This window comes from Ambystoma mexicanum, chromosome 1q (assembly GCF_040938575.1).
Source record: "Ambystoma mexicanum isolate Mex_15411 chromosome 1q, UKY_AmexF1_1, whole genome shotgun sequence".
Taxonomy (NCBI): domain Eukaryota; kingdom Metazoa; phylum Chordata; class Amphibia; order Caudata; family Ambystomatidae; genus Ambystoma; species Ambystoma mexicanum.
The window spans coordinates 629,894,083-629,909,400 of NC_090922.1; the positions used below are offsets into that span (position 1 = coordinate 629,894,083).

Below are 15,318 nucleotides of genomic sequence, written 5' to 3' on the forward strand. Positions count from 1 at the left end.
CGTGTTAAGGGGCTTAACATTTAGGAGAGCCACAGGACATATCCAAATCCCTTTCATATATTAACTAGACAGAAAGGCCCCAAATGCACATTCTCATTAGAGAATTGATTTATGTCAGAGTTGAACCCACTGCCACTAACCAAACTAAATAAACACTTTAAAAGGAAACATTTCAGAGGAATAGTCCTATGTTTGCATAAAAAAGCAGCAATTTAATCACTACTACCTGATAGTTTATTTTTGTATTCCTCATTAAAGCAGAATCATTTTCTGGCTCTGGCTGCCTTCATTGTCCGATTGCTCAGGTGTAGGGTGTTGTCTCTCTGCCTGGTCGGGGAGGTGGGAGGCCATGCAGGGATTTATGTTTAGTAGGGATGGGCAAGCAGAATTCCAGGTTGGGGATTTGTGTTGTTGGGGTGGGAGGTGGAATGCCATGTATGGTATTTGTGTTAGGGGGTGGCAGGCCCCAAGTAGGATGTTTGTTGGGGTGTTGGGGAGGCAGGATGCCAGTAATGGGGGCTTGCACTGTATGCCGGCAGAGTGTCGGCAATGGTGTCTTTGGTTCCAAGACTTGCAAGCTCATTTTGCCAGTTCAGCCCATTTTTGCCACTTGGAGCCAAGTCAGACTCTAAGGCTCGGCCCCGACTTGGCCCATCCCAAGAATTCTCTGGCTCTCCCAACTCTACATCCTACAAATTCCACCAACAGAGCATAGCTCTCTGACGGTCTCATACAGAGTCCTCACACCTATCTTTACCCGCTGTCACACACTGGCCCACTTTGGAACTGGAGATATTACCCAACATAAATTCATCCGAGAGGCCCGTTAGTTGGGGGCATATTACTCTCCCTGACATAACTGAGCCCTGCTAGTCTCCACTACCTATTGTGAATTCTTACTGTTTCTCCAAGGGCATGGCCCATAGGAACAAATGCTGCTCACTTTTCACTTTGCCTAGCCAGCCCTTCTCGCCAACACACAAACATATGCACCTTATCGTTCCTGATAAAATATCAGATAATGTTAAACTCAGGACTCCAGTCCTTAAAAAAAATAAAAGGGAGGTCCATGATATACGCTATGTTAAGTGACATGACAGGGACTGAATGTATCCTACAGTGAAATTTGCACATTTCTTTCAGTTTGTCTTTTCCAACTGAAGAAAGTGCACATTGAATATAAACATTCACCAAAAGAAAATATTTTGCTGTATTGTTGCTGGATAAGTATAAAAAGGTGAGCACCTTTTATGTCTAAGAATCTGTGACAAAACATGCCCTAAAGAGCAGATTACAATACAAGATATTTTACAGCTGTGTGATAGCCACAAGACCAGACAAATTGCTAAGTGACTGGTCTAATTGTATTCAGTTTTGCAAACTGAAGTCTATATTTGCGTTTCTGAGTTCTTGTTACATTGTATTCAAAGGAGAATGACAAAATATTTGGCAAAAGTGGAATAGCAAGAAACAATTCGGCCTGAGCTGAATAGCTTTTTTTCAGCCGGAATTCGGCCGAATACTTACTCGAAGCCTAAGTTCGGTAGACCCCTATAAACAACCAGTGTTACCCAAGCAAAAAGAAAATCATTGAGCATGTAAGTGTTTGTAAATAATATTGCCCATGTGTAGAGTATGTTATATTAAGAGATGGCTTAAACATACATTGCCAAAACCAAAGAGGTGTGAAGGAGAAAAAGAGTTATCAGCACTTGGTTAATAATACACAGGTGGAACAAGATTGGCAGCAGGGCTGGCCTTCTAAGAAGATAGGTTCGGAAAGAGGTACCATTGCTTGTCTTCTTTATGGCAAACACATAGGTATAGTGAATAGCACCAGTGTGATTCTTGTAACCCTTGAAGAAATTCTAAAACCTTACTGTGTGAAGCAGAAGACAGTGTTAAAATATATGAAGTTGACCCTTACCACAGAAGTACTTGGAGATAGTAGTTTGGCCTGGCAAGGGAGTATACTAGGTCATTAGACTTTGTGCTAATTGGTTTTGTTTGGGCAGGAGAATATACCGGAACAGAAAGCTATAGTAGTAGTAAACCTGGCCTGAGAGTAAACCAGGTGGAAGTTCATGAAGTACTGTGGCTGAGAAAAGCTTATGAAGAAGCAGTTGAAGAATCACTGAAGTGTTTTGTTGAAGTAGAACTAAAACTAAAATTGTACCAAAATATCCTGACAAAAACATTTGTTTGAAACTAATGAAGTACAGAAATATTCTTTGTTGATGACAAGAAACGGTTTCAAGATCTTTACTGAAGTATCTTTACTGAAGTATTATTTGTTGATAACAAGAGACTGTTTCAAGATCTTAGCTACAAGGTGAAAGAGGAAACCTTTGTTGAACCAACTGTGAATGATCCTTGGAATACGAGTTGGACTTTGTGTTACCTAGCTGGATCAAAAAGAGAACAGACGTGGAACATTTCAAGAAATTATCAGAAAAAGCCACTACTGTGGTGTGAACTCTAATGTGTTGAACTGCTATATAGTTCCTTGTTGATTTTGTGTATATGCCCGTCAGGGTAGGGATAGGGTAGGGATACTGAGGCGTTAATCCAACCTTTTGAGTTAATAAAATGGTATCTTTTGAAAATCTTCACAATGATGTCTGCCTCACATTTCTGACCGCTCACACAGGATTGATGGGAGTCCTAGTAGCTTGAAGCCAAGCTGAACTGTGAGCAAGGACTTGTCAAGGGTTTTGACACTGATAGAAAACACCCCAAAAAACATGTTGACATCCAATTATCGATATCATATAAATATAGCAGCGATATCTGCTAATGATGGCAGGGTTGTCAGAGCTGGCCAGTGATGGTGCACCGGAGATGGAAACTTTACCTCCAAACCTTTTACAGGAGTTGTGGCCCCCAGTCAGATGATCGAGTAGTACCAAGACTCTCTAAAGAGGCGTGTATGGCTCATCCAGATATCCTTGACGTCCTTTAGGCACCTTTATGGCATTTATTGACAGATGTGCCGACTCCTCTATGGTGTTACAATCAGTAGCCAAACTATGCAAATAACATGGTCATTGTTCCCAGATTTCATCCTTACTGTCTGCTTCACCCAAACATTTTATGTTTCAAGGAAACTTTAATGGGTTTGGGAATGCGTGGCATGAAATAGTCTGGCAACCTTAGAAATCAGCTAAACCCGTCGAGAGTTAAACACCTACTCTGAGCAGCCAGAAATCCTCATGTCCTGCTACAGTGGTCTGGTATTAACCATCCCAGAGCCAGGATTTCAATGCATTGCAATTAAACGCTCATGTGTGTGTATATTTATAGACCTCCACCGGACAGACAAAAATGTATGCGAGGAAACAAACAGCAAAATAACAAGCACTTGGAAACAGCTGAACAGGGACTGACAATATACTAGCTACACACCGAAAAGGAAAAAGAAACAGTTGCAATATAGGTGGCATTTACAAAAACGGATGTGTGTAAGCTGTTCTCATGTGCAGGCTGATTTACATGTCTTGAAATGCATACTATAGATTTGGGTTGCATACTTATAGTGTGATAACACAGGAAACAAACAAATTTGGAACAAAGAAGTCTACAATGAATCCCTACCACATAACAGACAACCGATTATTTTTCTTAAATTAATTTTGCAGATGCATAGCAAGTTGATTGAACCATGTTCACATTAGACACTCCCTAACCCCTATATAAAAAAGGCATAGAAAAAAATGTAGTCACATCATTTCCTTTGCAAAATTATCTAGATACCACCTCAAGAAATATTTTTACAAATAGCTACTTCAAGAATAGGCAGCAAGTTACATTGCTACAATTTGTCATACAAACAGAAAGAAGTAACTGTCACATTTAGAAACAACAGAAACCAGGCCAAAGTGCTGCGTCTTATATTATGGAATATTACAGTAAACTGTGCTTCTATAAATGTTAAATAAGGAACACTATGGGAAGTATGCAATTGTGCGTGCAATGAGCAGTGTTTGAACAAGATATGGCTTCCAGGTACGATCCCCAAAATGAAAAAAACACTGAGCAGTTTCATAGGGAAAAGCTTACCTGATCATCGTTTGTGCAGTCTCCCACTAGATCATCTTCTGCCCTATGACTTTGCGGTTTTAAGTCCAGATCTGCCGTTGGCTCACCGTCTCTTGAATGTTGTACTTCCTCCTTGAATAGAAGAACACAAAATATAAAAAGCATTAAAAACACAAACTTCCAGGTGTGCATATACAGGGTGTGAGTTAAAACAGTCTTACAAGAAAGTCTAAAGGATGACTTTACACATGGATTCCTCAGCCTAGCATATCTGCATGTATTCCACTGCCTAGCTGATTTGCAACATAGCAGGATGCCTGCTGAGGAGTATTTAGTAACGTTGGCAATCCTTTTAGTTTAAAAAAAACAGAGCTGTGGAATCTAATTATTATGGAAAAGCACTGCTTGTATCCCAGATTACTATCTCAGGATCCGATTCCCTGAAAGTTTTACAGCACATGCTCATTCGATGAAACTACTGTCGCTATGAGGCAGTTTATTAGGGAAATAGCCCGCTATATCAAGCGGCAGAAGCAACAACCACTTAACATTATGAAATCCATTTATCAAGCCCAAACATTGGAGGCTGTAAACTACAGAGCAGCAGTATGGGGCTTTGCTGACCAAGGTGGAATTCAAAGAGAAGAAAACTCGTTTGAATTTTGTTTGGCTCTTCCTAGCTCAGCCCCAAACTTTGATACCCACAATGAAATTGGCTTATGTTTTATTGGAGATGAAATGGCCTTAGAACCCACCATCTTATGAATTTGAGTTTGGACTAATCAAATGCAGCAGTGACCCAACTCATCATGGTAGATCGGATGGCAAAACATGGTGTGGGAGAGATAAAGTAGTTTTCAAACATCAAAAAAGATGTTTGAAAACATCAATGCCATGCATCATTTCGAGAACCCAACATTATTGAATTGTCTAGGGGGCCGTGAACTTAAAAATGAGCTAAAGAGTCAGTTAGTGGAGGCCAGAGATCCCTCGAAATTCGTAAAAGCAGTAAATAGACACTTCATGATTATTGCTAGTGATCAAATCAAAGATTTTGACATGGACCAAAAGCAAATTATAATTTTTGCTTGTTTAAGTTCACGGCCCCCTTTACAATTCAAATTTCAAAGGGCCCCGTGTTGAGTGCTTACTGCTGGGATATACCCTTAGCAAAAGAGCAGGACGGAATATCGAGGAGATGCGCCCAATGTGCCACGCAGATCCAGAAGATATGGCACATTTCTGTTTTTCTGCCCTGGTTAGCTCCACCAAGAGCTAGTGGTACGCTCACTAAAAGAAATAGATTTGTGCAGTATCAACCAGCATTTTACTTCTTGGTGAGTATAGCAACCCCATTAATGGCTTTGTCAGTGTCCCTGTATAGAAGAGCTTGGAGGGTAAGGGAAAACAAAATGAAAATAGATGATTAATATCTCCCCAGGCAATGTCCTAGCATGAATCTTTTAGCACTTTGAATGCGCAAGCACTTTATGATTGGTAATGTTTTCTAACAACTACCTGTGCGCTTAATGAATCTATAAGCACTTTATGGCTGGTAACTAGAAGGTCTCAATTACATGTATTATGGGGAAATATGGAACTAGATGGCCAATACTTGCTTTGGTCAAGCTTTACTATGAATCTTTTATATTGCTTGTAGAATGCACAAGCACTTTACGATTGGTAATGTTTTATAAGGATTCTTTTTGAGCTCCTGGACTGTATAAGCACTTCATGACTAGTGACTGGAAAAGCATGATTTTATGCAGTTCTGTACTTCAGATACGTGGATAATGTTTTATGAATTTAATTTGTTTGTAATTATCTTGGACCACATTGTTACTTAAAGATCTATTTTTGTAATTGTATGTGATTAAATTATCTTTTATAGATGCCATCCGAAACAAATATCTTTTACTAATTACTGTTCAAAGTTCAAAAGTTTGCTCAAAATGCCCCAGCTCACTCCTCCAACCATAACCCCCACAGCATCCAATCTCTCCACCAAGGTGGTCCCTAATTGACAATGTCCCTAAGCACCATTCAATAACTAAAGGGGAACAACTGCATGTAAATGTATTTTAGCAGCTGTATTGGTTTTAGATGAACACGTCATGTAACCTAGGTGTTGGTTGGGAATATAACACTTTGTTCATGTTGAAACTGCCGGATATTGTCGTAGGTCTAATCGGATGCACAGCCTACTTTTATGCCATCTTGGGTAATAAAATACTATATATAAGGATAACCTTTGCAATGTCAAAAAAAGTTTTGCTTATTGCCAATGTAGACTAGATGAAAAAACTGCTTTCTTAGCAAAACCAAAATTACAAAGCACTCAGTCCAACTATTTCAGTGCCAATAGCTTTATTATATTAAAAGCGAACCTCAACTCAGACCCGACTGCACTTGTTGACCTGTACAACAATACTATCAACCTAGCTATCAACACAATTGCCCCTCTTAAACTTAGCAAAGATAAACCAAGAGCTCACCTGAACTCTTAGTTTACTCCCAGCCTGAAAGCCTTACGTAATGAGAAAAGGAAAGCTGAAGCTAAATAGAAAAACAATCCGTCTGAACAGAATAAGAAAAACCTCACCTCTCTTGCAGACAGGCACAAAAAGGAAATCATTCAAACAAAAGAACAAGTTACTTCTTAACTTGTAACGTTCTTTCGACGGGATGTTCCTCCGACGTATTCCTCATCTTAGATCTCCCCTTCCAGCTCTGCTGGCCTCGGAAATTTTTTTCTCTCTAGAGGGCGCTGCGCGTCGACGTCCTCCGAGTCGATGTCCCTCGACAGCCGCCGTATCGACGTCGACGTCATCCTGCCTATAAAGGCCGCGCGCAGCGTCCGTTGCTCAGTTCCGTTTTGTAGCCCACAATAATACTTTCTGGACTAAACTAATCACCCTGAAGGAGCGTAAGCTGCAACAACAAGGGAAGTAGAACTGCAGGGATGGATGGGAGGGTCGATGAGGAATACGTCGGAGGAACATCCCGTCGAAAGAACGTTACAAGGTAAGAAGTAACTTGTTCTTCGAAGGGATTGTGTCCTCTGACGTATTCCTCATCTTAGATAAGCTCCCATAGCAGTATTCTATATTCGGAGGAGGGAGTACTGACTTCACGCTGTCTTCTATTGATGAATTGAATGCAGTACAGCCCTTCCAAACCGAGTCTCTTGACTGGAGGAGGAATCCAAATTGTAAAAACGTGTAAAGGTATGGACAGACGACCATGTAGCGGCCGCACATATGTCTTTAACCGGCACGCCTCTTTTGAGGGCCGATGAAGCTGCAATACCTCTGGTCGAATGAGCCCTAAGGTTTTGAGGGGGCTCTTTCCCTGCCAGTTTATAACATTCCAGAATGGCTAGAATGATCCATCTGGAAATGGTCTGCTTAGTTATTGGTAACCCCAGCTTTTGACCTGCGTAACCTACAAACAGCTGGTCTGCCTGTCTTATCCTGGCTAGTCTACTGATGTAAAAACGTAAAGCCCTCCTAGGGTCTAGCCTGTGTAACCTCTCTTCCTCTTTCCCCGGGTGAGGAGGAGGATAGAAAGATGGTAGGGTAATCTTCTGAGTGATATGGAATTCAGAAACCACTTTTGGGAGGAAATTAGGCTTCACTTGCAGGACAACTTTGTCTTTGTGAAATATTGTGTGAGGGGGTTTACAAGAAAGAGCTTGTAATTCGCTCACCCTTCTAGCAGATGTAAGTGCTATTAATAAAACAGTTTTAAGGGTAAGGAATCTTAACGAACAAGAATGGAGAGGTTCGAAAGGTGTACCCATCAGGAAAGTTAGTACTAAGTTTAAATCCCATAGGGGAACTTGGAATGGTCTTGGGGGATAAACATTGGTTAACCCCTTTAGAAACTGTATTACCAAGGGTAATTTGAAATAGGATGGTTCTTCCGCAGTACGCTTAAAGATGGATAGCGCTGCGAGATAGCCCTTAATGGTGCCAACTTGAAGGCCTGAATTTGCCAAATATAGTAGGAAGCACAAAACCATTGGTGTACCACATGAAAAAGGGTCGATATTCTGTTCTCTACACCAGCTGCAAAATCTGTTCCAACGGCAGCGGTATAAAGACTTTGTTGCTGGCCTCCTTGCCGAAAGCAACACCTCCATAACATCATCAGGGAGGTCCCAATCCTTGTACCTCAGCCTTTCAGAAGCCAAGCCTGAAGGTTGAGGGTTTTGATGTCTGGATGGAGAACCTGACCTCCCTTCTGTGAGAGTAGGTTCTCTCTGAGTGGAAGTCGAATTGGAGGGCAGATGGACAAGTCTAGAAGGTCCGGGTACCACGTTCTCCTGGCCCAATCCGGGGCAATTAGGATCATGGTTCGCCGGAATCTTCTCAAGGAATGACAGGGACCGGTGGGAACGCGTACAGAAGCGGAAACTCCCAGTCCACTATGAACGCGTCTCCCAGAGCTCCTCTCGGGGGAAATTCCCTTGAGCAGAACAGGTCACATTTCCTGTTTAGGGTGGTGGCGAACAGATCTACCTGAGGGGTTCCCCAAAGGGCGAAGATCTCTTGAAGGACTTCCTGAGCTAGCTCCCACTCGTGGGAGACTGTGTTCTGCCTGCTCAGAGCGTCCGCTGTCAAGTTCTTCTCTCCGGCTAGGTGAACTGCCGATAGAGAGATTCCTTCTTGGATTGCCCAAAACCAGAGCTGCATCGCCTCTCTGCACAGGGGTAGTGATCCTACGCCTCCTCTTTTGTTGAGGTAATGCATGGCCACCGTGTTGTCCGTCATTATCAGGACGTTCTTCCCTTGTACAGCTGGCAGGAACGCCTTCAGCGCAAGTCTGATGGCTCTCAGCTCTAACAGGTTGATGTGTAGTCTGGACTCCGATGGAGACCAACTACCGCTGATGGTCAAGTCGTTGGCGTGGGCTCCCCACCCCGTGAGTGAGGCATCCGTGAGTACTGTTATCTCCGGCCAGGGTTGCCAAAACTGTTCTCCTTTCAGAATGTTCTCCTGACAGGCCCACCACTGAAGGTCTCGAGCCACCCTGCCGGGAACCTGAAGAAGATCTGTCATTCTCCCTGAGAATTGTGACCACTGAGTCCTCAGTGCCCACTGAAGGGATCTCATTCTCAGGCGAGCCTCTGGCACTAGGAAAATGCAGGATGCCATGAGGCCTAGCAACCTCAAAAAGTCGAAGGCTGGGAGACGTTGGGCATGTTGGAACTTGGTAACCATCTGTAGAATATCTTGAGCCCTCACCTCTGGTGGCGAGGCTTTTCCCAGGGAGGTGTCCAGGATCGCTCCTATGAACTGGAGTCTCTGCGATGGTATCATTTGTGACTTCTTTAAATTGAGGGAGAAGCCCAGCCTGTGAAGGAAGTGGCACACGTGATTTAGCTGGATCTGAGCTTGTTCCGGAGAAACAGCCCCGTTCAACCAATCGTCCAGGTAGGGGTAGACGTGAATCCCTTCCTTCCTTAGACTTGCAGCCACTACCGACATTAACTTGGTGAAGACCCTCGGGGCGGAGGTCAGCCCAAATGGCAGCACTCGAAATTGATAGTGAGAGTTGCCAATTGCGAACCTCAGGTATTTCCTGTGTTTGAGATGGATAGGCACATGGAAATAAGCGTCCTGAAGGTCCAGAGATACCAACCAGTCCTGGAACTGAAGGGCCTGGAGGATCTGAGAAAGAGTGACCATCTTGAATTTGTCTTTTCTGAGGAATTTGTTCAATTCTCGCAAGTCCAAGATGGGTCTCAGTCCTCAGTCTTTCTTTGGAATGAGAAAGTAAGGGGAGTACCAGCCCTTGTTCCTCTCCGCTACAGGTACCGGTTCTATGGCACATTTCTCTAGCAGGTCCAAAATTTCCTGCAAGAGGAGCGGATCTGGAGCTTTCTGAGAGCTGATCCCCGGTGGATGACTGAGGTATACGTAGGAAAGGCAGGCAGTAACCTTGGGCAACTGTTTCCAATGCCCAAGCATCTGACGTGATAGCCTGCCATACCGCCAGATGTTGAGTCAACCTGCCTCCTACAGGTGTCCTGTGAGGGAAGTCCTCAGAGTGGTTTTGGGGCGGCAGATGCAGATGCCGATGGTAAAGAGGCACCTGCTGTTGCTGCGGCTTTTGAATATCTACCCCGTCCGCCTCGGGTAGTTCTTCTTTGTCCCCTTTGAGCCGGTCGTCCTCTACCTCTTCCGAATGCGGAGTAGAAGCGAAAGGACTTGCCTCTCGCAGAGGTTCCTGTGGGACGAAAAGGAGTCTGACGGATTGCAGCTCCTAGGGATTTTGCTGCTGCTTTTGAAGTTTGCAGTTTCTCTAAACTGTCATCCGCCTTTTTCCCGAACAAAGAAGAGCCATCGAATGGCATGTTCAAGAGCCTGGCTTGCACATCTGGGGCAAAACCAGACTTTCTCAACCAAGCGAATCTCCTGGTTGTTGTACTTGCCGCCATTGCTCTGCTGATACTGTCAGCCGAATCAATGCCCGTCTGGAGGGATTCGCACATAGCGTCTTTACCGTCCTGTATAATATTCAGGAACGCATTCCTTTCTTCTCCCTCCGGGATGCAGTCAGCCGCTGTAGAAGCACACTCCCAAAGTGTATGGCTGAACCTAGCAAGGGTGCAAGTAGCATTAACAGATTTTAACGCCATGCTACATGCTGAAAAGACTTTCTTTGCCATAGCATCATATTTTTTATCGTCCCTGTCCTGTGGGACGGTAGGATAAGCCGTCTTGACATCGGTAGAGGATGCTGCCTGTACCACCAGACTTTCTGGGGATGGGTGTTTAGACAAAAACTCTGGGTCTGTAGAAGATACCCTGTACTTTGTAGACAGTTGTTTATTTACTGCTGGTACTACATCTGGGGTTTTCCAGTTTGTCATGATCTTCCTCTGAAGAGCTTTATGAAAAGGCACCACAGGATCCTTCTGTGGGCCTTTGTCAAGAATATCCGTGAGGTCATCTTGTTGGAAAGATTGTGAAGGTGCAGACCACCCCATGAACTCTGTGATTCTGGCCATTAAGGCTCTATAGGGGGTTTCAGCATGCTCCCCCGGGTCTCGCCTAGCAAACTCCACTTCAGGGGAAGTGTCTAACCCACTTGCCTCATGTAAGGAATCATGAAGATCCTTTAACCTGCGTTCTTCAGAGGAAAATTCCTCTCTAATTGGGGTTACAGGTCCCTGCAACTCAAATGTGTCTTCCTGTTCAGACAATTCACCCTCTTCCAAAATTGAGGACATAGTTCTCAATTGTTCTGAACTCATAAAAGGAGTAAATCCCATTTCCAAGGCAGATGGTGCTGAACTTGTCATTATCGGTCTCGAAAACGTCGATGTCGTCGACGCCGAAGGCTTCGAGCGTGGCATCGAAAACAAAGGCGGAGGCCTCGATGACCTCGACAGAATTGGAATTCTGCTCGACAATCTCGACGCCATCGACGTCGTGGACCTGGGGATAGTCACTGGGTGTGTCGTAACCGTGACTTTTCTTGGCGTCGACGCCGGTGTCGAAGCTGGCGTCAAGTCGACAGACCCGTGTGTCGAAGGTCTCTTCGACCTCGGCGTCGACGGAACCCTCGTCGACGGAACCTTCGAGGAAGGTTTGGAGGTCATAGTCCTACTCGAGGGTTCGAGACGCGCTCGAGAGGTTACCTTCGCCGGGTACTGCGACTCGCTGCGTTTTTGACCTTCGGGTCTTTCGACCAGAGCATCGCTCTCGGCAGTCTTCGAGGGGGTCGAGGCCACTTTCTCGAAGACGCTCATCATATTTTTGCGGAATTCCTCCCATTCAGCCCGGGAACTATGTTTCGTGGGGCAAGGGATTCTTTTTGGCGAAACAGAGGAAGAGGAAGACGGAGAAGGGGATCTTCGACGTCTCCTCTTCGAGTGCTTCGATCTCGAGGAGTGAAGAGACCCACTCCGAGACCTGGAGCGCGAATGGTGACGAGGAGACGAGTGTCTCGACTTCGTCGACGAAGAAGAAGCTTTAAAAGTCTTACCTTTCTCCAGCTTCCCCCTACGCTCCTTCAGGGCCTTAGCTGTCATGGACATACAGTCCTCGCATTCCGAACAATGGTGTTCAGCTCCCAAACACCACAGACAAACTCTGTGAGGGTCAGTCAACGACATCTTTTTCCCACAATCTCGGCATTTTCTGAAGCCGGATCGAGGAGTTGTCGGTTCCGACGAGGAAGCCATCGAGTACGGATCGAATGACTCGAGGTAAATAGGATTAATCTGACTAAGAACTGAGCAACGGTATTCCGAGGCACTGAGTAAGCGCGGAAAAACGGAACTGAGCAACGGACGCTGCGCGCGGCCTTTATAGGCAGGATGACGTCGACGTCGATACGGCGGCTGTCGAGGGACATCGACTCGGAGGACGTCGACACGCAGCGCCCTCTAGAGAGAAAAAATGTTCCGAGGCCAGCAGAGCTGGGAGGAGATATCTAAGATGAGGAATACGTCGGAGGACACAATCCCTTCGAAAGACACATTTAACGAAAGAATTAAAAAAGCTAACTCGAGCACAAGGGAACTCTTCTCTATCCGAAGAGAATTAGAATCCCCTACCACTCCCAATGACATGTGCATCAAAAATATCTATGCTCCAAGAGAAAATTGCAGCCAAAAAAAAACCATGTTACATAAGAATGTATTAGTGAAACCATACTACAAGAAGTCGCCACTAAACAAATTAAACCAAACAATCAGTTTAAATTCAAACCGATCTCAATACCTGAGGTGGAAAATATCACCTCACTTAAACCATCCAGATGCCTTGGGGATCTTTGCCCAGCTCCCATTATTAAAGAAGCAGCGAGAGACCTAGCTCCTTTCATTACCACATTCATTAACTCCTCCTTCAAAACCTGTTCAGTTCCCACCAACTTGAAAGACGTCTGGGTACTACCCCTTTTAAAAAAGCCAAACCTAGACCCAAGCGCTCCTACCAACTATAGGCCAATTACTACGGTATTGTTTCTCCTCATAATCCTTGATAAGGCTGCCTACCTCCAGATTCAATCTTATCTGGAGGCTAACAACCTACTAGGCACCCGTCAATCAGGATTTAGACCAAGACATGGGACAGAGACCACCCTTATTGACCTAAAGAACCAAACGGATGAACGAAAGGACACAGGAGAAGCTGCCATTCTTCTCCTTCTGGACTTATCTGCCGCGTTCGATTTGGTTGACCACAAAGTCCTGTGTAACCATCTTAAATTCAAAGGAAGCCACTATGTGGATCAATTAATTCCTTAATAATAGATCTATGAGAGTGTTTTCATCTACCTCTGCAGCAGACCCAACACCAATCACATGTGGAGTACCACAGGGCTCTTGTGTCTCTCCAACTATGTATAATATATTCACAAAGCCCCTCTTTGATATACTTGATAGTCTGGGTGTCTCATATACAAACTATGCTGACGACACCCAGATTCTCATCCCTATCCACAGGGTCTTTGACACAGATGTAGCCTTGATCAATAAAATCTACCCAATCATACAAACCTGGATGGCCACACATGGCCTTTGCCTCAATGTTGATAAGACCAAGCTCTTACTCATTGGGTCAACTAACAGACTGAACAAACTCTCCCCCCAATATAACTCCATCATTGATGGAATTAACATCAAAAAATCCAAGGAGGTAAAAACATTAGGCTTCTATCTGGATTTGACACTAAACCTCAATAAACAAGTTAACGCCACAGCCTCTGCCACCAGCTACACGTGCAAATTGATCCATGCATGCAAACCTTTCCTTTCCACGGAAGCTGCATTACGATTGCACGTGCCCTCATTCTGTCAAAGCTTGACTATTGCAACGCCCTCTATCTGAGCACCAGCAAACACAACGTCAGTAAATTGCAAATACTTCAAAATAACGCCTTGAGAACTGCATTAGGCATCCCAAAAACTCAGCACATTTCACATGCTAGACGCTCTACCAATTGGCTTGCCATTAAAGACAGAATAAAGTTAAAATCACTAAACCTCACAATGTCTCGCCAACAAGGCTCCTTAACAGCTTGTGGATAGATTCACAAGACACCTCAGAACACCCCATCAGAAAGGCACAAACTAACAGTCTGAGAATATCTAAATTTAAACTAAAAAAAAGCACGAGGGACTAGCTTTCCAGTTATGGCTGCCCAATTATAGAACTCTATGCCTGACTCCTTAAGAGCTATACCATCCTTTCACACCTTCAAGAATAGTGCAAAATTATGGCTGCATTCCCCTGACAACTGAAACTAGACCTTACCACAAGTGTGCTCTACCTAGTCACACAACAAACATAACATCCACACCTTACTTTACTGTTACCTAATGTTACCTAATGTTACTCTCCTCTATGGCATAACTGTCATTTCTTGGTCTACATCTGTATAACATGCATTACTTACCGTAAAAATATTTCTGATTGTATCTGCTTAGATTCACATGCTGTGCATATAGTCCGACATCCAGTGGTAACCCTGGAGTATCGCATTGTGTCTTTCTAGAATCGAAAGGGGACTTCGACATGGGCATGCCTGTAACACTATCCCTACGTGACGTGTAGTGTACCCAAAATCCCTCACGCGTTGAGGTCCCTCAGATTGTTTTTTCCGCCCAGCATACTGGTCGCCTTATGCAGAGCTCATCCAGAGACATTGCTATTGTTATCCTTTCGACTCTTGGTCGTATATTATTGTAAATAATGCATACTAATAAACTGTATATATTGTACAAATAATGTAAAAATACTATTTCTAAATGCCTGTAACCTATGTAACTTGTACTGCGCCCAAATACCTGAGGGTTGGGAGCGCCAAATAAATTAATAAACAACAACATCATCATCATTAACATATTAACTAGCATGGACACACCCACTCCCTCCTTCCCTGCAGCTCTCTGGCCGGCCTCTCTTGGCCCTCTTCCTGCTCCTACCTGCAAGGCAAAAAACCTCGGGTCATCTTCGACTCCACACTCTCCTTCTCTCCTCACATATCTGACGTCTCTAAGAAGTCATACTACCAGCTGCACCTCCTCAGAGGTATCCTTCCTTTCCTCTCCTTGCCCCAGAAGCTCACTGTCTCTAGAGCCCTGGTTCTCTCTAAGCTGGACTACTGTAACAGCCTCTATCTAAATCTGCCTGCCTCTACTCTCGGCCCTCTGCAACTCATCCAGAAAAGGACTGCAAGACTTGTCCTTGGCCTCAAACCCAGGGACCGTATCTCTCCAGGACTGAAACCTCTACACTGTCTCCCAGTGGCTGCGAGGAT

General features: G+C 44.3%; 1 protein-coding gene across 5 annotated transcripts in view; it reads right to left on the reverse strand.

Moving 5' to 3' along the window:
• Positions 1-15,318, reverse strand: part of SUCO (SUN domain containing ossification factor) — a 1,613,753-nt gene that overhangs the window by 1,379,220 nt on the left and 219,215 nt on the right. For all 5 annotated transcript variants that reach the window (XM_069641200.1, XM_069641197.1, XM_069641195.1 and 2 more), the window contains exon 4: positions 4,060-4,170. In XM_069641200.1, coding sequence (XP_069497301.1) covers positions 4,060-4,170 — 111 coding nt within the window. The remainder of the gene's footprint in view (positions 1-4,059; positions 4,171-15,318) is intronic.